Here is a 24,210-nt window from a genome sequence, read left to right on the forward strand (position 1 = left end):
TTTCAGAATGAGATGATAAACTGAGCCTCTGTCAGTCTTCAGAGTAAGGTGTAAAAGGCTGCATGGCCCCATTTCAAGGGAATTCTTCCTGGCATTTTGGTCAAAGCTAACCCTTTCAGTCAAACCTCATTTAAACCAGATTACCTACCTAGCATCCTGTCTGAAGGATCATGGGAATCTCCACATTGACCAAGTTTTGAATGTTGTGCATCACAATTGGAATATTGATAAAACAATCCAGTTGATTCTCAATGAAAATAGAAAGTGCTGGAAGCACTACCACAGGTAGTGTGGGGGTAATTAAGAAGAGAAAAGGAAACAAAAAAGAACAAAAAAAAAGGAAGTGCTGGAAAACCTCAGCACATCTGGCAGCATCTGTGGAGAGAGAAATATATTTAACATTTGGAATTGAAATGAATCTTCTTTAGAGCTTCAAACGCTTCAGTTGAAGAGCTGTACTGGATTACCTCTTCACAGATGCTGTCAAACCTGTTGAGCTTCTCCAGCACTCTGTTTTGATTTCAGATTTCTGTCATCCACAGTATTTTCTTTTAATCAATTGCTCCTTGTTTATCTTCAGGTAATGTTTCAAAAGTCTTAGAGGAAACTAGAAACCTGAGTACGTTTATTCTTCAACTGCACCAACAAGATTTGCAGAAATTCTCTGTAATGGTGAGTTATTGAAATTTTCCCAAGTTCACATACTCCAGACTACTCAACATTGATAGGTGACTGGCAAGTCCGGGAGGTCTTAGAGATGGCAAGTAAAGCAGAATGAATTCTTCTGTGGCTCAGTAGGTGAGCTGTGTGTTGCTGGTTAGAGGATTGTGGGCTCATATTCAGGGACTTAAGCATGTGATGCTCACTGATGTTCCCCAAGCTGTACTGAGGGAACACTGCTCTGACATTTTGATGACCTGTTAAGCCAATGTTGCATTGATGAGATGGGTTGAATGGCCTCCTTCAGTCTTGGGCTGGGATCCTATGGGTGCAGGAGTATTGCTGCTGGAGTTGTGCTTGGGTAGACTTTGTCACCTGAAAAGACCATCCAGTAAAATTTGGAAAAACCCTTGAGATCTGGTGACCTTCGTGATCACCCCTTTCCTTCCTTCGGAAGCGAACACTTCCCACAAACATCAACCCCCAAATCTCTATATAGGCCCTGTCTAAGTGGCCGCCATACTTACTTGGATTCTTACTCCATTGCAGTCCCAGCACAGGCCATGGCTCCTGGTGCCGCTGTTGCCACTGAAGAGCTGCTGGGCCGTCCAATCAGCAAGTCACTCGAAGGGGAACAACTTCATCCCTTAAAGGGACAGGAGTGCTGACTGTGAGCAGTTAATTGCCAATAAAACTTTTGAGATCAGAAATCTTGCAATCGGTCAAGGCAGGCCTTGCCCTAGCCTATGGAACACGTCCTATTAAATCCCAGCCTTTCTTTCAAGCCATCCCCTCAAGCTAATGTGAAAAACTGGAAGGACTGAGTACTCCAGTCAATGTTTAGACCTTTACTAGAAGCAGATTAATTGATAGCTATTTGTGGCATTGTGCTGTGGACATATTCCCCAATTTTGCAATATCGATTGAACTTGAAATATGTTTAGTTGGCTGCAATTTGAGATGCCCTGGAGATATGCAGGACAGTGTAGAATTTTTTTCCTCATCTCAAAACTCAGTTTTTTTAAAAGTTTGGCGTGTGGTTTAGTTCATGCAGAAGATCCAAGTTGCCACAGTGAGGTACAAGTTTCCCTGGAGCTATGGATGGTGAAGTGGTAGGCGCGATATCTTTCCCATCACACGGCTGATGAAGAATACCTCCCACTCTTAGCGCCTGCCGTTGATCTGTGTCTAAAGCAAGTTGATGGTCCACTTGTTTGGCCACATTATAAAAGCACTTTCCTTGATCATCAAGCCCTGAAGTGGGATTCCAACCCAGAGCTGGAAATGGTGACATGCTGCTGAAATTCTCTGTCCTATGCTCATCAGGACACATGCAAGAATGACAAATTTAGGAAGGGAGCAACAATTTATTTTACATGAGAAACAAATACTGATTGACTACTGTAAGCCATCTTGCCAACCAAAGAGTTGCATGGAGAACATACTGAGGGTGTTTCTCCCATTCAGTTGAGACCATCATTAAACTTACCTGACACATGATAAAGTGATGGTTCTGCACATCTCTTGGAAGATGTACAGTTCACCTTGAGAAAACTGTGGCCTCTCTTTCAGTCATTGCTGCGAACTTCATCATCACTGCGATGTCAATGTTTGATTGTCCAAGACAAATGGAATGGTGGAAGTCAAAAATTGCTGGGAAACTCAACAGGTCTGGCAGCATCTCTGGAGAGAAAGTGGAGTCAACATTTCAGGTCTGTTGACTCCTCATTAAGAACTGGAGTCAATGACAAATGGAGATCTAACCTAGAAAAAGCGAAAAACTGTTGGGCAGACAAAGGACTGGGTAAAGATCAACCTGGGAGACGGAATATCTGCTTGTGGGGTCCATTAACGGCTGACAATGGGTTGTGTGTGGTAGCAGCTCATGTGATGACAGGGCCTGGTTTGTAGGGGTTGGGATAAGGACATGAGAGAAGATGCTCAGTCCCTAAAGTTATTGAACTCTATATTGAGTCCAGAGGGCTGCACAGTCCCCAAGTGGAAATTGAGGTGCTATTCTTCCAGTTTGTGCTGAGCTTCACTGAAGCAAGCCTGAGAGAGATGTCGGTCAGGGAACACTGTGATGAAAATCATCTTAGACAATCATTTGAAAGCTAAGCACCTTCCCTCTGAACATATTGCAAATGGGTGATTGGAAATGCAGTGTAGCTAGAATCTGTTTCATGGATTGGCATCCAGAAGATATGGGCATTGTGCTTTTGCCCTTCAAACTAACACTGACTCCACCCAACTGAGGCATTGTCCCAGCCACTAAGGAGGTAAGTTGATGCACTAATAAGGCATTTTAACAAGCTATAATGCTCTTTAACTGGCAACTGTATAATGAGAAATTCACTCCCAAAGTCAGGATGGGCTTCCCTAGATTTCTTGTTTGATTCCACCATACATCTCAGCATATGCCACATTACTCAGATCCCTAAAGGATTCTATGACCTAGTGGATTAACAGTGGTGATAATACCAGAGCCCTGGCCAATGTACTGGGGACATGGGTTTGAATCCCACCACAGCAGATGATGGAATTTGAATTCCATAAAAAGGTATGTGGAATTAAGCTTCTAATGTTGACCACGATTCCATCACCAATTGCTGGAAAAACCCATCTGGTTCACTAATGCCCCCTCGAGAAGGACACTGCCATCCTTACCTGGTTTGGTTCACATGTGACTCCACACCCACAGCAATGTGGTTAATTCTTAACTGTCCTATGGGTAACTAGGGATGGGCAATAAATGCTGGCCTAGCCAGCAATGCCCTCACCCTGTGAATAAATCTTTAAAAAGCTGCATGTATTGATAAATAGTTATAATCCAATTGCTGGGATCCAACAAATTGTTTGACTGCTTGAACAGAGGCTATTTGTTCATAGTTTTTATTTGCTGATAAATGTAACCTTCTTGGAGGATTGACCACTTTCTTCCAGAAATAATTTGCACAAATATAATGTTACCGTTCAGAGGGGCAGGGGAGCTCCACTGTCAATGTTGTTTCTTTAATCAATGGGTTTTCAGCTCTCTTGATAAATAAGTGCATTCTCATCCACAGGAAATTACTAATCTCACAGAGAGAATCATCAGCAAGCTGCAGTGGGAGAGCTTGGAGGCTGACTCCAAACACAGTCTAGCCTCGAAGCTGCTGCAGACTGTGTCCAGTTCAATGATGGCTGCTGCCTTGAGCACACCTGATGGGACATTGACAGCATCATCCAAATCTTTGGGTAAATTGCAAATGAATTTTTAATCAGGTCTGATTGCAACAGTGCAGTACACTGCCGCTTCTCTCACAAAAAGGAAGCTTAGACCCAGGATAGGATACCTGAGCTGTCTCCACTCAGTGAGAGCATGGTTGTTTTGACTCTCAATTTTATTCGCTCATGGAATGAGGGTGTCGAATGGACAGTTAGGAGTCAACCACATGGCTATGGCTCTGGAGTTGCGTGTAGGCCGGACCAGACAAGGATTAGAGACAAAACTGAAGATGGTGGATTGTAAGGTAGACAGGAGGCGATGGCCTAGTGGTATTTTCGCTGTTAATCCAGAGACACAGGAAATGTTCTGTGGACCTGGTTTCGAATCCTGCCACAGCAGATTGTGGAATTTGAATTCAACAAAATCTGGAATTAAGAGTTTAATAATGAATATGAATTAATTGATTGTTGCAAAAACGCATCTGGATCACTGTCCTTGAGGGAAAGAAACTGCCATCCTTACCTGATCTGGCATACATGTGACTCCAGACTCAGGAATGTAGTTGACTCAGTTGCCCTCTGGACAATTAGGGATGCGCAATAAATGCTGGCCTAGACCAGCAACATGTTCATTCCATGAATGAATAAAACAACAAAAAAAAAGCTGGAGGCTAGAGGAACACAGCAAGCCAGCTAAGGATGGCAGCTTCCCCCCTTAACGAACATTAGTGAACCAGATGGGTTTTTCCAACAATTGACCTTCCATTCAACGTCATCATTGGATTCTTAATTACAGATTTTTTTAAAAATTGAATTCAAATATACCATCTTCCACGGTGGGATTCAAACCAGGTCCCCAGAACATGACCTGGGTCTCTGCATTAACAGTCCAGTGATAATGCCGCTAGGCCGTCACCTCCTGAGCTCCATCCACTGGCTCAATGTTCTTAACAATCTAACCCTCGCCCAAGTCCTCTAGTGCTTGAAATAATTAATGAAGGATTTGTTAGCATCTTTCATTCGCCCACTCTTAGCAATGGATAGTTAAGCAACAAATTGAGGTGTTTTCCTCCGGTGCCACCAGAAGCTATGTTAGATTTTGTTCATTTTTTTAAAAATGCAACACAAGAAATAGATACAATCAGCTAGATACAGCTCTTAGGGCTAAAGGGATTAAAGGGTATGGCGAGAAAGCAGTATTGAGTTGGATGATGAGCCATGATCATATTGAATGGCAGAGCAGACTCAAAGGGCCAAATTTTCTGTTTTTTTAAAACTCTCTCCCCAGTCCTTCACTACTTATCCGTTCCAACAGTACTAATCTTTGGGGTTACCATGAAGGTCTGGCCTTATCAACCTTGCCCCTTACCTGAGGTGTGGTGACCCTCAAACTCACCACCAGTTCTCTGTCTCAGAAGTATATTGCTGTTCCTTCACTGTTGCTGGGTCAAAGTCCTGGAATTCTCTCTCTCAGGGCATTGTGGGTCTACCCACAGCACAGAGACAGCGGTGGTTCAAGAAAGTAGCTCCCCACCACCTTCAAGGGGCAACTACGGACAGGAAATAGATGCTGGCCTGGCCAGTGACACCATATCCCATGTGTGAATAAAAGACAAATAAGAAAGCAGCCCTATGGAGACTTTTTTGCTAATATTAGAAGAGCAGAGAAGCCTCTCATTGTGGCTTCTACCCTTAAAACAGCAGCTGGATCAGAATCAATTGTCTTATCTTATTGTTGTTTGAGACACTGTCAGTAACTAGCTACTAACATCAGGATTTACATTACAGAAATAAGCTATTCGGTCCAACTGATCTACCCCATTCACCCACTTCACCTCAACAAATATTTCTAATCCCTTCTATGTTTATCAAGATTCCCCTTAAATGCAGGTGTGTGCTGTTCATCTCAACTATTACTCATCTCCATCTGGGAGAAAAATTCTCCTGATAGCAGCCCCATATTTCAAACTGGATCTGAAGAAACCAGTACCAATAACAAAATGCACCATTAAATAATAATTGAATAATGTGGTGTATAGAATTCAACTGGAGTGAATGCTGTGAAGTGAGCTAAAGTGTGGAGGCAACAATACCCCTACTTCAAGTGGAGTTCTTGAATCTGAATTAAACACAAAACGCCAGGGAAACTCATCAAGTTTGGTGATGTTTGTAGTGGGGAAAAAAAAAGTTTGGAATCTGGTAGGACTCGTCCTCAAAAGCCACACGAAACTCGAGACATTAACTCTCTTTCTCTCTCCCCACAGATGTTGCCAAATCGGAGTTTCTGATTTCTAGCATCTGCATTATTTTAGTCAAGTCAGAAAGGTGGTCCAGCAAATTGACAGTGTAGGCAAGAATCTCTCTTCTACTAATACATTAATGATGGAAAGAAACTGCCATCCTTACCTGATCTGGCATACATGTGACTCCAGACTCAGGAATGTAGTTGACTCAGTTGCCCTCTTGGTAAACTTTACTTTATTGCTGAGTGCATTCTGCTTGTAGTCAATGGAGTTTAAAAGTGAGAGACAGAGACAATCTCACTGAAATGTACAATATTAAGGGACTTGAGGGATAGATGCTAGAAGACGGCTTCCACTTTTTGGGAAATCTAAAACAGCAGAGCATAGACTCAGAATAAGGAATTGCACCCACAACGATGTGACCCTTTAGAATTCTCTATTCTAGAGGGCTGTAGATGCTCCATTGTTTTAGATCTTTAAAGCTGTTATAGAGTCAGACAGCACAGAAACAGCCCATCGGTCCAACTCATCCATGCCAACCAAATATCCTGCATTAATCTAATCCTAATTGCCAGCATTTGGCACATATCCAACTAAACCCTTCCTATTAATATACCCATCCAAATGCCTTTTAAATGCTGTAATTGTACCAGCCTCCACTTCTGGCAGCTCATTCCGTACACACACACACACCACCCTCTGGAAGAGGTTCCTTTTAAAAAGTTTGCCTCTTAAATCTATGCTGTTTAGTTTTGGATTCCCCACCCTGGAGAAAAGACCTTGGCTCTTCATCCTATCCATGCCTCATGACTTTATAAACCTCTATAAAACCCCTCAATGCTCCAGGGAAAATAGACCAATTTTTGTCTCAAGAAACCAAGGGATATGGGGAGTGGACAGCAAGGTTAAAGTCAAAGTTAGCCAATTTGATATTAAGTGACAGGACAGGCTCAGTCATCACTCTTGCTCCTGTTTTATACATAATCATGCTCTGAGATCAGCTGTGGCTCAGAATGTAGCAGTCTACCTCTTTGTCGAAAGATTCAGTCCCTGCCCCTGAGCACTGAATGTAGTATATCACTTCCAGTGCAGCACTAAGAAGGTCTCAGACCATCCATGGTGCTGTCTTCCAGGTGGGTGACTAATCTAAAACCACCTCTTCCCTCTAAAGATGCTCGTTCTCGTTGTGATGTGTACATGTATAGTCATACAGCATGGAAACAGAACCTTCAGTCCAACCAGTCCATGCCACCCATAATTACAAATTAAACTAGACCCATTTGAGTGTACTTGGCCCTTACCCTGCCAAACATATATTCATGTACTTTTCAAAATGTCTTCAAAACATTGTAACTGTACCCACATCCACCACTTCATCTGGAGGTTCATGCCACACACGAACCACTAAAATATTGCCCTGTGTCTTTTTTAAATCTTTCTCCTCCCACCTTACAAACTTAACCCCATCTTGAAAACCTGCAGTTGAGAGAAAACACACCTGCCATTCATCTTATCTATACCCCTTATGATTTTATAAACCTCTAAGGTCATCCCTCAGCCTCCAGTGAAAAATATCCCACCCTCTCTTATAAACTCTTTGTTAAACCGCAATCACCAATCTCACTACTAGGTTAAAAAGGTATTCGTCACTTGACTTGTTGGGGGCCAGTGGAAGTCAGATATAGTTACATGACCCTTATCTTCATGACCCTTATCTTCAGTTTCAGTGTCTGTGTCCAGCTACTGAGTTATGAGAGGGGTGCAAGATGGTGGGCAAATTCATGTTTCCCTCCCTCTGCTTAAAATAAAGTCCAGCTTCTTGTTTGCAGGAACTTGCACATTTCCAGTGCCATTTCCTTTCCTACAGCATAATTCCATTTCATAGGCTTGCAAAGGACACCTTACTGTCAGTAAGAGTGTAGTGCTGATAGGAGGTTGGTTGAGAAGGCTCAATCAGCCTACACTTTGATATACTTGTAGATCCTTTTGTTGAAAAAAAAGGTTGATGAAGATAAGTCAGGATTCAAACACCTTCACTCTTTTCCCTGAGATAAATTTGAATTTGCTGTTTAATCCAAGATGACTTTTAAACAGATAAATCACTTTATAGTTTATATTTTCAGGTCTCAAGATACATATTCACCGTGGAGACATTTCAGCAAATGAAAAGCTGATGTTAAATGTGAGGGGCAACAACATGGAACTTGACTGGAGAACAGCAATTGGACAAAATAATTCAGGTAAAACAGGCGAGCTTTACAACTTGCAATTATGCAGAAACTTACTAACTACAAAAATATAGTGGCTACAATAGCAGGGTCAGAGACTAGGAATCCTGCAGTGATTAATTCACTTAACTCCCCAAAGCCTATCCCCAAGGCACAAGTCAGGAGTGTGATGAAATACCTCCCACTTACCTAAATGAATACAGCTCTAACAACATCCAAGCTCAGCAACATCCAGACCAAACTTGATTGGGAGTTTGTGCAATCTTCAACATTCATTCCCTTTGCTATCAATTTAGAGCTAGCAGTGTGTACCATCTACAAGATGTGTTGCTGCAACTCACCAAGACTCCTGACAGCACATTCAAAACCCTCAACTTCATGTCTTGATAGACAGGAACAGAGGTTACATGGGAACACCACTTCCTGCAATTTCCCTTTCAAGCCACTCACCATCCTGACTGGGAAATATTACTATTCTTTCAGTCTCATTGGGTCAAAATCCTGGAACTCCCTCCCTCATAGCACTGTGGTGGTTCAAGGTGGCAGCTCACCACCACCTTTACAGGGCACCTAAGGACTGAATAAGTGTTAGCCAGGCAGCAGTGCCAACATCCCATAAAAGAATTGGGAAAAGTAATTTATTTAATAGAGGCTTGTGGAATAGTCAGCCAAGACTCCATGGCAGAACAGATATAGGACAGCTGAAAAGTGCTAAGTAATATTTCTCTTTCCATATTCTCTTTATTTTTTCATTTCTCACTGAGAGTTCAAGCAAGGAATGGGGTTAAAGAAAATGTAGATGGGCAAGTAGGACTAATCTGTATCAGGTTAATCCATTTTCCTGCCTTACCGTTGCTGAAGCAGATTGTTGACTGTAGTTTGAGCCAATAACATTCTCAATCTCCAATTTGTGCACCATATGCTTAAAGCAGGTTGGTATACTGCTTGTGAGGCTCACTCAAGTTTAGACAGTGGGGTCTAGGCCATACATTGAACCATAGTAGTACATGTAATTAAGATATTTTTCTCTATCAACCTGTTTAAAAAAAACTTTCCTGTTCAAGGAAACAGGACTTCTGGAGCAGCTCAATTTGAATTAAGGTCTCATGGCTCCAAGGTGGGTCATTACCACTGTCTCACAGGAGCCCCCACAGTAATGCAATTAACCCTATTCCATTTGGTAACACTTATTACTGACCAATGCCTCCACTGTATCACAGACCTTCCCTTCTGTTCTTCCCCACCTTTCCAGCCTGACTCAGGGCTCACCAAAAATTGTGTCACTGTATTGGCAAGTGGGTTCTTTCAAGATTGTGTGGGATATGAGACAAGCTGTCAGTCCCCACGTATGTGCTGCTCTGGACTAGCTGGAATGTTGAATTGAAACATTTCAGGCCTGGCCCCAAACTGAGTCATTGGTAAAAACAGAATGAGCAGAAGAGGTGTTTGGCCCTTTGAACCTGCTCTGCCTTTCATTGTGATCATGGCTGATTGATCAACTCTGCCTCATCCTGCTTTTTCCTATAACCTTTGAAAAGGTCACGAGGCTGCGTGCCTCCACTATAATTCATTTGTTGTTTTTAATAAGCTTTCAGCTTGGTTTTCTGAAATAATTGCAGAGGCTAGTGTCCCATCACCATGTCACCCTTTATAAACTTGTGCACAGTTTGCTTGAAGGCAGTCCTCAACCAAGATTCTCATCTCCAAATCAGATATTCTTTTCCCTCCAATACAATATGCTAGCTGTGGCCAGCCAGCTTGAAGACAGTCTTCAACTGATGTGATTCTAATCTCTCTTCCTGTTTAGATAGTACAATATTAAAAGTAACATGAACAGCTGTATACAACAACTTAGGGGAAGAGGCAGCAAAACCTGACCCCCAAACCCCACTGTTCAACCAGTTCAGGGAAAGACAACAAACCTCAAATTCCACTTAGTATCAAAAGGTAGCAGTTACAAATGCATACAAGTCAGTCCAATCAAATAACTGGATATAACCCAGACCCCCACCAATCCCTCCCACTTCCACTCAAAAGGCAGCTTGCCCCTACATCCTTTCTGCTCTTTGTCTGCCCCATGCCCTTTCTGGCCTTCTGCCCTGACATTCAGGCCACCTCCAGGACAGCCTTCTGGCTTCCTTAACAGCCCTTCCAGCCACCTTGAAGGCCTGGCACCTGCCTGGGGTGATAGCCTGAAAGCAGGTACGCTGTCCTCAGTGCTTTCAGTCTGCCCCTGCATACCCTGTCTCACCTACCCTGGCATGGCATCTAGGGCATGAACTGTCTTGACACCTTCAGGCCACCTCTAGGCTAACCTATCCAGATTGCTCCTCTGAAAGGCAGTTCAGAGAACCCTACCCACCTTCTGGCTCAGGGTGACAGCCTTCAGGCTGTGAGCCTCACCTCACAGTAAGACCTAGAGATACAAGACAGTGCAGGTGATAACCCAATGACCACAACAGAATCAAACAAATCCCTCCTGGTACATAGAATCATATCCACATGGAGTTCTCCAAAATGCAGAGACCATTCCTAGGAATGCAGAATCCATTCCAGTATGCAGAGTGCATTGTTACAGTCCACTCCTGAAGGCAGGAAATGCACATTTCTTAGCACTAATGTGCAGTCTCCATAGAGATGTGGTCTCTCCACAAAACCAAGCTCACAGTGAACTACACTCCTGTGAGTAGAGGTTAACTCACAGGAGAAGGTCTCCTCCCACAGATAGGGTCCACTCCTGGATGCAGTAAATGCTTACCCCCCAGCACACAGTCTTTACAGAGGCCTACTCACAGGAACAGTTCATCTGGAAAGGTACATAGCTTCTCTGGAAGAAGTCCAAAACACCAAAAAGGATCAGCCAGTTCAGGAATCAGGTCCTTAAACAAGTGAACAGCTGTAGTACACAAATGGCTGTAGCAGCCAGGTCAGAGTCAACCCTAATTTTAATCTCCTGCTTATATTTTCCCTGAATGGAGAAAATCTTGTTTTATTTTATTAAACATACAGTTTAAACAATTAACATTAACCAACTGTTTAGAAAGAAACAGCAATTTTACAAGGAAGCAGAATGGCAAAGCCAAGCCTCAAACCGTACCAACCAGTTCAGGGAAAGAGGACAAACTTCAAATCCCAATTTCAATCATTTCAAAATATTGGACTGTCTTGTATGTACAAATGTCAGTTACATGAAAGTGTATATAATACAGATCCCCAGCAACCCACCCATCCTTCCCACCTTTCGCCATTAAGGCAGCCTGCCCCACTACCCGTCAGTCTGCCCTGACACCTTTTGACCATCTCTGGGATGGCCTGTCCTGCTTCCCCAACCCCCCAGGATGACTGATCAGGGCAGCCTACCCACCTTCCAGCTTCTCTAGCCACCCTTAGAATAGCCTGCTCCAGAAACTGTCTGGAGTGCCAGGGCTGAGGACAACCTGCCTTCAGCGCTGTCTGCCTTTATGTACTGTTTGGGCTCTTGCCCACCCTGATGGGCTCTCTGGCATGTGGACTGCCCTGATGCCTTCCAGCCACCTCTAGGTCAGCCAGCATGCAAGGCAGCCTACAAGCCTTCCAGATCTTTGCCTGCCCCACACACCTTCTGACCACCTCAAGGACAGCCTGTCCTGATCACCCATTCTCAGAAAGGCAGCACTCAATGTCTACCCACCTTCTGGCTCTTAGGATGACTGGCAGAGTGGCCTATCCACCCTCTGGCTCTCAGGACAACCTATGAACGTCCTAGCTCACAGTAAGGCCTGCCAGACCCAGGGACACAAGACAATGAAAGTGATAACCCAACAAACAACAAGACAGTCAATTACCATCAAATAGCCCTTTCAGATGGAGTGTCCTTACAACAAGGAGGAGTTCTTTCAAGATGTAGAGTCCATTTCAGGAGTCTCGAGTCAATTCCAGTATACAAAGTACATTGTCAGAAATGGAGTCCACTCCAAACTGCAAAGTCCATTGCTAAACACATCCACAACTGAGGCATAGTCCACTCCTGAAGGCAGCAAATGCCCACCACATAGGTGTTCAGTCTCCATGAAGCCCTGGCCCACTCACAAGAATATAGTACATTGTCAAGGTGTCATTAACTTGGGGTTTGGGTCACTCCTTAAGGTAGTGTCAATTCTAAACCCCAGGATTCAGCAAGTATCACCTCCCAGCACACATGTTCAGTCTTTGTAGAGGCCTAGTCCTAGGGTCAGGCTACCCACAAGAACAGCTCATTGGCAAGATGTGTTTTTCTCACAACGGCTCAGTCTAAACACCAAGAATAATGAAGACAAGACAAAAACATACAAAAAGTCCAAGAGCTAAGCCCACCACACTCAAAGAGAAAAGAGTGTAACACCAGCTGTAACCAGCCAATGAAACAGCAGTTCCCTAACATAAACTAAGATACATCTGAAACTGTGTAGATCATGATTTGGAGGGTTACATTGTACTTTGCTCAAAAACTGCACGCATTCATGTAAAACTCCATTATCTCACTTTTTAGATTAGAATCAATCTAAACAGCATGACATAGGCAGAGAACACAGGGGGCTAACACCTTCAGCATATCATCTAGCTATCACCCATTGTTAACAGCTAACCTAAGAATGCAACTTTTAAAAACGGTTTTGTGATTTACGTATGAAAGAAGTGAAACTATCATGGCATTCAAACAGAAGAAAGACTTAATTTTTCAATGTATAATTTCAGTTACATCACACTAAATTTTTGCTATAAATTCTGTGTTAGGATTGAGCCCTCCACTATCACCTAGTGTGCTTCCAATTAAACCTGTTGGACTATAACCTGGTGTTGTGATTTTTAACTATGGATATCAGACAGTTTAAAAATCAGTCCTCAATAAAAAGGAATACCAGCTGGAGTTAACAAACTACCTATTTTTTTTCAACCAGTTCAGGAATCAGGTTTTCTAGAACAAAAAGTCATAGATTTTGACTAAGAGCTGGAGCATTTAAATCAGGTGCGGAGAAATTGCTTTTCACAAAGGGTCATCAACCTGTGGAACTCAGTGCTCTAGAGTACAGTGGATGCCAGGACATTGAATAAATTGAAGGAGGAGATAAATTTTTAGTCAGCAATGGATTGAAGGGTGATGGAGAGCAGGCAGGAAAGTGTTGAGATCAGCCATAATGATATTAAATTGCAGAGATGGCTTGAGGGGCTGAGTGGCCCATTCCTGCTAATGTTCTTTTCTAAACAATGGGCAGGAAAGCCAGTGATTTCTTAGCTGGAACTGCTTTCTCCCGAACTTTTGCCCTATATAACTCAGTTCTTCTCTCCACACCCACTGCCCAGCTGGCTGAGTGTTCTCATCTTATTTTGGCATCCATCTTATTTTGCTTTCCGTTCAGTGTGGTTCCCCACCCGCTCACTACTCTTTGTCCCCTTCCAGGCGTCGCTGCTGTTGGTTTCATTGCCTACAGTAACCTGGACTCCATTCTGGATGGGGATTTTGTGGATGAAGAGGACGAGAAAAGGGAAAAGCTAGGTGGGAGCTTCCGACTGAACTCTGATGTAGTGACAGTGACCACGGCAAATAGGCAGGAAACCGAATTGAGCGAGCCCATCAACTTCACCTTGAGACACAACCAGGTCTGTTTCTTTTGAATTGTCCTTTGAAATTTTGAGAGATTATTTGTTGTCGCTCACATTGCGCTATCGCATCAATCTCCGCTCCATTGATTTTCTCTCCCTTATCCAGTGTGTGGTACAGAGCTATAGCAAGCCAAGAGGCTTCTGTGTTCACTCCCCCAAACTAACTTTTCATTAATCTCTCCCTTCTTTTAAGTTTAAGTTGGAAAGCTTTCAGCTTCACTTCTGGTGAAACAAAGTACAAAAACCCAGAGATAAAGTCATAATTCATATAAACTCATCATTTGGTCAGTCTTGTTAGTTCTGAAGGATGTGGTGAAACTTGAAAGGATTCAGAAAAGATGTACAAGGATTGGAGGGTTTGAGCTATAGGGAGAGGCTGAATAGGCTGGGGCTGGTCTCTCTGGAGCATCAGAGGCTGAGGGGTAACCTTATGGAGGTTTATAAAATCATGAGGGGCATGGATAGGATATATAGACAAGGTCTTTTCCCTGAGGTGGGAAAGTCCAGAACTAGAGGGCATAGTTTTAGGGTGAGAGGGGAAAGATATATAAGGGGCAAGTTTTTCATGTACTGGGTTGTGCGCGTATGGAATGAGCTGCTGGAGGAAGTGGTGGAGGCTGGTACAATTATCGCATTTAAAAGGCATCTGGATGAGTATATGAATAAGAAGGGTTTAGAGGGATATCAGCCAAGTGCTGGCAAATGGGGCTAGATCAGGTTAGGATAACTGGTCAGCATGGACGAGGTGGACCAAAAGGTCTGTTTCCATGCTTACTTCTCTATAACTCAATGATTCTGCTCCAAAACAGCATCAACTTGTCCCACTGCTTGTTCAGGCACTTACCCAAATCCCTGTTGAAAGTTTTGATGGAATGTAACCTGTCACACTGTCAAGTAATGTACTATAGAATATTCATGCACTCTAGATCCTAACCATTCACTGTGGGATAAAAGGAGTACCCTCATGTTTTTGTTGGTCATTTTGCCAACCAGTTTGTGCGCTCTGATTCTCCTGCTACATGAAGCAGTTCCTCCTTGCCTACTATGATGATACCGTGGCTTTAAGAGGTGATTTTGTCTGTTTTTTTTAAAAAGAGAGAATTTAAGATGAAAGTGCCAAGTAGATTGTTCAGAAAGCCAATATCATAAACAGTTTGTGAGGGCTTGAGGTTTTATTTAAAGTTGGAACAATAGAAGCAGGCTGATTGAATGTGGTCATGCTCTCACAGAACCAGGATTTTTAGTTTTTCAGTTGCTGCTGAGATCTTGAAATGGAAGATATTTCTTTCCCCCCCCTCTCTCAGTTACAGATAAAAACTGCGGGTTTGCTTCCTGCTGCTGGAGTTGCATGTGAGACAGTCTGTTTTCTGAATTTGTCTTTTGCCAAATGTGTGTTTATGAGTTGTCAATATATTGGAACAGTTAGTAGCGAGCTACTCTATTATTCTGTTAAGTTTTTAAACAGAGTTACACTTAAGCCAATTCTTTTCTTTTGTTGTATTGTAACTAGAGTGGATGAATAAAGTGTTTTGCTTCATATCTGGTGGTGTGACCAATCGAATTGCCTCTGGAACACAGCATTGTACACATGCCTTTAAAATAAGAAAATGTTAAGGTCTAGACTATCTTCTGAATATATTTTGAGGGGGGGTCTGGTCTGATCAATAATATTGACTCAATCAAAACAGAAGTGAGTACAATATTCCAGTTGAGGTATCATAAATAGTTAATATAACAGTCTTGCTTTTGTTTTCTATACTTGTAAGAATAAGGTAAAGAGCATCTCCTGTATAGAATTTTCAATTATTTTGTCAGCTTCAAAGATTCATGAAAATCACACACAATCCAGAGTAGATGAGAAACTGTTCCTGCTCATAAAGGACAAGAGGGCACAGATTTATAGAGATGTGCAGAAGAAGAAAGAGTAATGCAAGGAACTTCCTTCTCACTGACTGTATGGCTAAGGTGTGCCATAAAGTGTTTTGCTTCATCCACTCTAGTTACAATACAACAAAAGAAAAAAATTGGCTTAGGTGTAACTCTGTTTAAAAACTTAACAGCTAAGCCTGAAAATGTGATTGAGGCAGGTAAATTGGATAAAAATAATTCGAGGATTTGAGGAACAAGATTAGCATTTGGTAATGATATTGTTTGAAGAGCCAATGCAGACATGATGGGCCAAATGGCTTTCACCTGCGATGTAACAATTCTGTAACTGTATAATATACTCTCAGATGATTCTATGTATTATACATCCCCACTGATCCTGTACCCCATATAATATTTTTAATTCATATTTCCCTCCCAATATTCTATCTATCAATGTGTATCATTTTACACACTTCCCTGTTCAGTTTGGCAATGTTCAGGTGTCGTTGTACCTCAACGAAGGTTGGCACTGAGTATCCAAACTGCCAAATGATACTTACTCTTGAACCCTATGGATTCTGAACCCATCCACCACCAAATATCACCAATGGTGCTGCCATTCAATTTGCTGGCAGATCCCAGAGGCAGGATATCCTCTGGGTGAGGGGAGGACAGCCCCTGGCCAATTAATGGCCAGATGGTCAGTCTGTGGGGTCAGCGCACACATGACTGTTGCATCCATGCTAGCTTTCTTTACAGCAATCCTATCAGCCTCCAGTCAGCCCCCTGTCCCATGAGTTAATTTTCCTCCGGTACCTAGTCAATTTCCTTTGGAAATCATTCATCATCTCCACTTCGACCCTCTCTCACCCATCAGCAGCAAGTCCCTGGACACAACGAAAGTATTCTCGGTCACATGGTCCTGATAAAGAATATTTACATAATTTACCAAGGTAAGGAAGACGTTAATTATATTGAAGAAACAGCTTCATCTTAACAAAAAGGCTGCAAGAGAGAGCATGATCTTGAGACGATTTATCCTTCATCTTATTGAGTAATACAGCACGGAAACCTGTCTAACCAGTCCACACTGAACATAGTCCCAAGCTAAACTAGTCCCACCTGCCTGCTCCTGGCCCATATACCTCCAAGCCTTTCCTATGTACTTATCCAAATGTCTTTGAAAAGTTGTAATTGTACCCATATCCACCACTTCCTCAGGAAGTTCATTCCTTATGCAAACCGCCCTCCAAGTAAAATATTTGCACATCATGTCTTTTTTAAATCTCTCTCCTCTCCCCTTAGAAATGTGCCCCATAGTCTTAAATACAATCCCTATAGCATGGATGCAGGCCATTCAGCCCATCAAATCCACACCTCCTGCGCAGCCATCAAGTCTATGCCTTGCTCTGTCTAAGCACCCTTTGATCTGTATGTCCTTGTTTGCTACGATCTGCCTGACCTGCCCACAAAACAAAACTTTTCACTGTACTTTGTCACAGGTAACAACAATAAATCAAATCACCAACCCTCCAAAGAGCATCCTACACAGACCTACCTCCATACCCCTGCATATCCTCAGGCTAACCCAAATAGCCTTCACGTCCCTGGATACTCTGGGCAATTTAACATGGCAAATTCACCAAAACTGCACATCTTTGGGACTATGGGAGGAAACCCATGCAGACACGGAGAATGCGCGAACACCACACAGTCATCTAGGGCTGTGAATTGAACCAAGGTTCCTAGCACAGTAAGGCAGCAGTGCTAACCACTGAGCCAACTATACTAACAGTCTGGGTCCAACTCCCACACAAGCTGAAGTTACTGTGAAGGACCCTCCTTTTCAACCCCTCCCCTCTCCTGTGGTGTGGTGACCCTCAGGTGAAACCACCACCAGTCGTATCTCTGTAATGAGAGAGCAGCCCTCCAGTTCAGTAGGACAATGGTGACTTGGACATGAAGGTCCCATTTTGCAAATGTGATAGGTTACACAGAACAGAACAGTCATGGTGACTAGTGTCTGTGTGTTTGGTCACAGGAAATGACATCAGAAAGAATTCCAGTTTGTGTCCATTGGGGAAATTCGAAGGCAATGAGCTTCTGGTCTACAAGAGGCTGCAGGTTGCTCAGCTACTCTGGAAACCGCACAACCTGTGGATGTTTGCGCCTGGCCAGCTTTGCAATTCTGATGGCCCCTGCTAAAATGGAGGTAAGGGTCATCATGTAAACACTGCACAAGAAGCAACACTCCTGCTAAATTCCATCAACATCTCTCTTTGACCTCCCTCCTCACCATCTCTCCCTTCAGCCACACCCTGAGATCTCTGCATTCCTCTAATTCTGGCCTCCTGTGCATTTCCCATTAGTGGCAGCTATACCCTTAGCTGTTTGGGTCAGGAGCACCGGAATTCCATCCCTAAAAGTTTCTCTGTCATAAAAGACCAATTGTGTCTGAAAGGATTACATGGCACCACAAGATAATGTTTCAGGAGGATCTAACCATTGGAACATAAGACATAGGAGCAGAATTAAGCCATTCAGCCCATTGAGTCTGCTCCACCATTCAATCATGGCTGATATGTTTCTCAACTCCATTCTCCTACCTTCTTATAATCCTTGATCCCCCTTACCAATCAAGAACCTCTGTCTTAAATAGACTCAATGATTTGGCCTCCATAACACTCTGTGGCAATGAGTTCCACCCTCTAGCTGAAGAAATTCCTCATCTCGGTACTAAAGTGTCATCCCTTCATTCTGTGCCCTCGGACTCTAGTCTCTCCTATTATTGAAAACATCTTCACTCCCCACATTCACCCTCTCCAGATCTCTCAGTATTCTGTAAGTTTCAATGAGATTCCCATTCATCCTTCTAAACTCCACCAAGTACAGACCCAGAGACCTCATATAACAAGTCCTTCATCCCTGGGATCATTCTTGTAAACTAGCTGTGTTCCTGTGTTGATAAGTCCATGTAACAAACAATAATATGAACTTACTATTAAGTTGAGCCTGATAGTCTTTTGCAAGGCTATCATGTAATGCAAATAGCTATCAAGTACTATGCAATAATCCTATCCTGTTTATCAGGATTCAGCATCCATTCTGCTGAAGACTTCATGTGGTCACCCTTCCCTCCCTATGCTATTAGTGAAATGGGTTCATAGCCACAAGAATGATTGGTGCCAGCCTAGTCAAGGTATCTCATATGGTTCTGATGAACATATCCATCAAAGTTGACCCATGAAATCTGCTCCCCCATTTGATCTTAGCTGATATTTATCTCAACCCCATTCTCCTGCCTTCTGCTTGTAATCCTTGAACCCCTTAACAATTCAGAACTGTCTATCTCAGTCTTAAATACACCACACGGTGGATTTTACCATCTATGCTATTTCACCATATATTTCACCTTGCTATCTTCATATAAAATATTCCTGAAAACCTATCTCTTTGACCAAGCTTTGGTCATCTCCCTCAAAACTACCTTCTATTTATCGTTGTCATCATGATATACCTTTGGTTATTTTATTGCATTAAAATTGCCACATTTAATATAAGTTGTTTTGTTGAGTATCCACGTTCCTTTCCTTCAGTTCTACCAAGTGATGTCTCCATCTAAATAAACTCTTTAAAAAGCAATATCATGTCATCATCTCAAAGACTGCTTCAGTTAATCCAATTCAGAAAATGAGGGTGGGAGCAAAACCTTACCAAAATCAGAAATATACTCTAAAGTTGAGTTGTACAAATGTGAGCTTCAGGTAGTTTGCAAGTTCTCAGGCAACTTCGGTCTACTTTCTGCTTCACTTACTGATTCTGGGGTCGGCTTGAAAACAACGGGCCTGGGATTTGCTGGTTTGAAGATGTGGTAAAAAAGTAATCTGTGGTCAGCATCTCTCCTATCCCATCATGCTTTCTGGTATTGTAAGTGATTCCTTCTTCTCAAGTATTGCCTCCTTTCAAAACAGCACACCTCACATTCCAGAGACCCAAATTAGACCATTCTAAGTTCTCTGCGACTGCAACTCACTGTTATATCTCTAATCTCCCTATTGTTCTGTGTTTATTTGTTCATGTGAGTCTTGCTGACTGGACCAACATTTATTGCCTGTCCCTAATTATGCTTGATCTGAGTCACTTGCTAGGCCATCTCAGAGGCAATTACGAATACATTGCTCTGGAGTCACATGTAGGCCACACCAGGCAAGGGTGGCAGATTTCTTTCCGAAAAGGACACTGGTGAATCAAATAGGTATTTTCGACAATCGGTTGCATCGTCATGGTCACCACTAGGCAAGCTTTTAACTCCAGGTATTTTACTGAATTCACATTTCACCATCTGCGATGATGAGATTCAAAACCACATTCCCAGAATATTAAATAAAAACCAAATGAGCTCCGGATGCTGGAAATCAGAAACAAAAACAGGAATTGCTGGAAAAGCTCAGGAGATCTGGCAGTATCTGTGGAGAGAAATCAGAGTTAACGTTTCAGGTCCAGTGACTCTTCCTCAGAACCAGGTCTGAAGAAGGGTCGCTAGACCCGAAACGTTAACTCTGATTTCTCTCCACAGATGCTGCCCCACCAGCTGAGCTTTTCCGACAATTCCTGTTTTCGTTCCTAGAGTATTAGTCTGGTATCTAGTTAACGATCACCATTACACCATAGAGTCATGGAGTCAGCGAGATGTACTGCACCGAAACAGACCCTTCAGTCCAACTTGTCCATACTAACCAGATATCCCAAATTAATCTAGTCTTATTTGCCAGCACCCGGCCCATATCCCTCTAAACCCTTCCTATTCATATACCCATCCTAAATGTCTTTTAAATGTTGTAATTGTACCAGTCTCCACCACTTCCTCTGGCAGCTCATTCCATACACACACCACCCTCTGCGTGCAAATGTTGCCCTTTAGGTCTCTTTTAAATCTTTCCCCTCTCTCCCTAAACCTATGCCCTCAGCAATTTGCATGAAAAGTGTTTGCCTGATTTCAAACTAAAAAGATCCTAAACAAAGACTTTTTATGACCTTAAACCTTTCATACGTCTTTGATCCTGTTGGCTATACCATGCTTTTCCAATGTGTCACCTCCAATGCTCAGCTCAGAGATCTGGATTAGTCTCACTCGCATCCCTCCAATGAAATCCAGAACATCTCCAGCAACGGGTCCACCTCCCGTTCCTGCCACCATTGCCACTGGAGTCTCCAACAAATCTACACTTGGCCCCCTTGACTTCTTGATCTGCATGCTGCCTCCTGGTGGCATCACCTGAAGCACCAAGATCAGAATGCTGTCAGCCACTCAGCCCCTCAACCCCATTCCACCATTCAGTAAGGTCACGGCTGCTTTGACTGTGGCCTCAACTGCTGGCTTCCCGGTATTTAAAAGGGACCTGAGGGGCAACTCTTTTGCATAGAGGGTGGTACGTGTATAGAATGAGCTGCCAGAGGAAGTGGTGGAGGCTGGTCCAATTAAAAGGCATCTGGATGGGTAGAGAATAGGAACGTTTTAGAGGGAGATGGGCCAAGTGCTGGCAACTGGGACTACATTAATTATAATATCTGTTTGGAATTGACCACAGGATCTGTTTCCATGCTGTACTACATGGCTCAAGGGGCAGCACAGTGACTTGGTGTTTAGCACTGCTGCCTCACAGCGCTAGGGACCTGGGTTCAATTCCAGCATTAGGTGACTGAGCGGAGTTTGCACATTCTCCCCGTGTGCGTGTGGATTTCCTCTGGATGCTCCAGTTTCCTCCCACAATCCAAAAATGTGCAGGTTAGGTGAATTGGCCATGCTAAATTGCCAGTAGTTTTCAGGGATGTGTAGGTTAGGTGCATTAGTCAGGAGTAAATGTGCAACAGTGAGGGGAAATGGTCTGGGTGGGTTATGCTTCAGAGAGTCAGTATGGACTTGTTGGGCCGAAGGGGTTCTATGCTTCTATGATCTCTATGACTCCATAACTGCTTCATCAATCAAAAATCTATCTGAATCTGCCTTGTCTATGACCAACCTGCTACATCAGAGAAAAAGTGTCTAATGTCTAGTTGGCTGTATGCTGTGTATGTCCAGCTAGGGCGAGTCAGTGCTTATTGTTTTTGCAGGAAGAATTCGTGCAGGATGAATTTGTCCTTCACCTGATCACACTTGTTGGAGTCAGCCTGTCGCTCGTCTGTCTCGCAGTTTCCATTGTCACGTTTGCTTTGGGCCGTTCGATTCAGAGCGAGACACGGGTCATTCATCTGAACCTGTCCATAAGTCTCTTCCTGGCACAGTTACTGTTCGTGACGGGGATTTCCAGAACAGGTCACAAGGTGAGGAATTCCTAAGAGAGGTCACTCCTCTTCTGAGCCATTGTTGACAATAGAACACCTGTCTGCCATCCTGAGAAAGACCCTTTTATTCCCACTCTCTGCTGCGCCTCATCTTCCACCTAGGAACCCTCCAACCACAAGGATGAACTCAGATTTCTCCAGTTTCCTCATTTCCCCTCCCCCCACCTTGTCTCAGTCAAATCTCTCGAACTCAGCACCGCCTTCCTAAACTGCAATCTTCTTCCTGACCTCTCCGCCCCCACCCCACTCCAGCCTATCACCCTCACCTTGACCTTCTTCCACCTATCGCATTTCCAACGCCCCTCCCCCAAGTCCCTCCTCCCTACCTTTTATCTTAGCCTGCTGGACACACTTTCCTCATTCCTGAAGAAGGGCTTATGCCCGAAACATCGATTCTCCTGTTCCTTGGATCCTGCCTGACCTGCTGCGCTTTTCCAGCAACACATTTTCAGCTCTATACTCAAAGAAGTTTAGAAGAATGAGGGGGGATCTAATTGAAAACAACTGAATGGCCTGGACAGAGTAGATGTTGGGAAAATGTTTCTATTGCTAGGAGAGATTAGAACCCGAGGGCATAGCATTAGAGTGGAGTGAAGGGAGTCACTTAAATGTCTACTATCACTGCCGGCAGTGCATTCCATGCACCCGCCACTCTCTGAGTAAAGAACCTATCTCTGACATCTCCCCCAAACTTTCCTCCAATCACCTTAAAATTATGCCCCCTCATGATAGACATTTCCGCTCTGGGAAAAAGTCTCTGACTATCCACTCTACCTATGCCGCTCATTATCTTGTACACCTCTATCAATCATCTGTCATCCTTCTTTGCTCCAATGAGAAAAGTCTTAGCTCCCTCAATCTTACTTCATAAGACATTCCCTCCAGTCCAGGCAGAATCCTGGTAAATCTCCTCTGCACCCTCTTTAAAGCTTCTACATCCTTCCTGTAATGAGGCGACCAGAACTGAACACAATATTCCAAGTGTGGTCTAACCAAGGCTTTAGAGCTGCAGCATAATATTGTGGCTCTTAAACTCAATTCCTCAAATAATGAAAGCCAACACACCATGCACCTTCTTAACAACTCTATCAACTTGTGTGGTAACTTTGAGAGATCTATGGACATGGACCCCAAGACCCCCTCTGTCCCTCCACACTACCAAGAATCCTGCCGTTAAACCCTGTAATCTGCATTCAAATTTGACCTTTCAAAGTGAATCACTTCACATTTTTTCAGGTTCAGTTCCATCTGCCACTTCTCAACCCAGCTCTGCATCCTGTCGATGTCCTGTTGCAACCTACAACAGCCCTTCACACTATCTACTACTCCACAATGCTACGTGTCATCAGCAAATTTGCTAACTCACCCATCCACTTCCACATCCAAATAATTTATAAAAATCACGAAGAGTAGTAGTCCCAGAATAGATCCCTGTGGAACACCACTTGTCACCGAGCTCCAGGTGGAAGACAGAGAAACCTCGATTATCCAAAGAATGTGGGTGAGGAGTCTTTTGTTCGGTTAATTGAATTCTGCATAATCGAATGCCGGATAACATTGTTTGGCCAAGCATTGGAACCATGCGATTTTGCCAGATAATCTGATATACGGATAATCGAATGCCGGAAAATGGAAGTTCTCTGTACTTTCCATCTACTACCATTCTATATTCTATGGGCCAGCCAATTCTGTATCCAGGCAGCTAGTTTTCCCTGTATCCCATTCCTCCTTACTTTCTGAATAAGCCTACCAAGGGGAACCTTATCAAACACCAAATACAGAGGAACCTCAATTATACAAACGAGATGCGTGGGCACTATTTCGTTCCAATAATTGATAATTCCGTTAATTGGTTCAATGCTTTTTTCTCTGGGGATTGGAGTTTTCTGTAATGTCTGCTCCCGTTCAGGCGACAAAGCAGCAGCAGCAGCATACCGTGCGCGAGCCCCTGCCCCCCCCAATCCCGTCCAGCATCATCCCCTGTCCGCCCCGCAACGCCGCCACCCCGTCCGCCCCCCCACCAGCAATGCCTCCCCCGCCCA

At 43.4% G+C, this 24,210-nt stretch overlaps 1 protein-coding gene across 1 annotated transcript in view; it reads left to right on the forward strand.

Moving 5' to 3' along the window:
* The window catches only part of LOC122552444 (adhesion G protein-coupled receptor E3-like), a 91,471-nt gene that overhangs the window by 26,573 nt on the left and 40,688 nt on the right, over window positions 1-24,210 (forward strand). The window contains exons 5-9 of the mRNA XM_043695173.1: window positions 581-672; window positions 3,726-3,897; window positions 8,234-8,350; window positions 13,755-13,954; window positions 17,868-18,038. Of these exons, the coding sequence (XP_043551108.1) occupies window positions 581-672; window positions 3,726-3,897; window positions 8,234-8,350; window positions 13,755-13,954; window positions 17,868-18,038 (752 nt within the window). The remainder of the gene's footprint in view (window positions 1-580; window positions 673-3,725; window positions 3,898-8,233; window positions 8,351-13,754; window positions 13,955-17,867; window positions 18,039-24,210) is intronic.

Source organism: Chiloscyllium plagiosum, chromosome 8 (genome assembly GCF_004010195.1).
Source record: "Chiloscyllium plagiosum isolate BGI_BamShark_2017 chromosome 8, ASM401019v2, whole genome shotgun sequence".
Classification (NCBI taxonomy): domain Eukaryota; kingdom Metazoa; phylum Chordata; class Chondrichthyes; order Orectolobiformes; family Hemiscylliidae; genus Chiloscyllium; species Chiloscyllium plagiosum.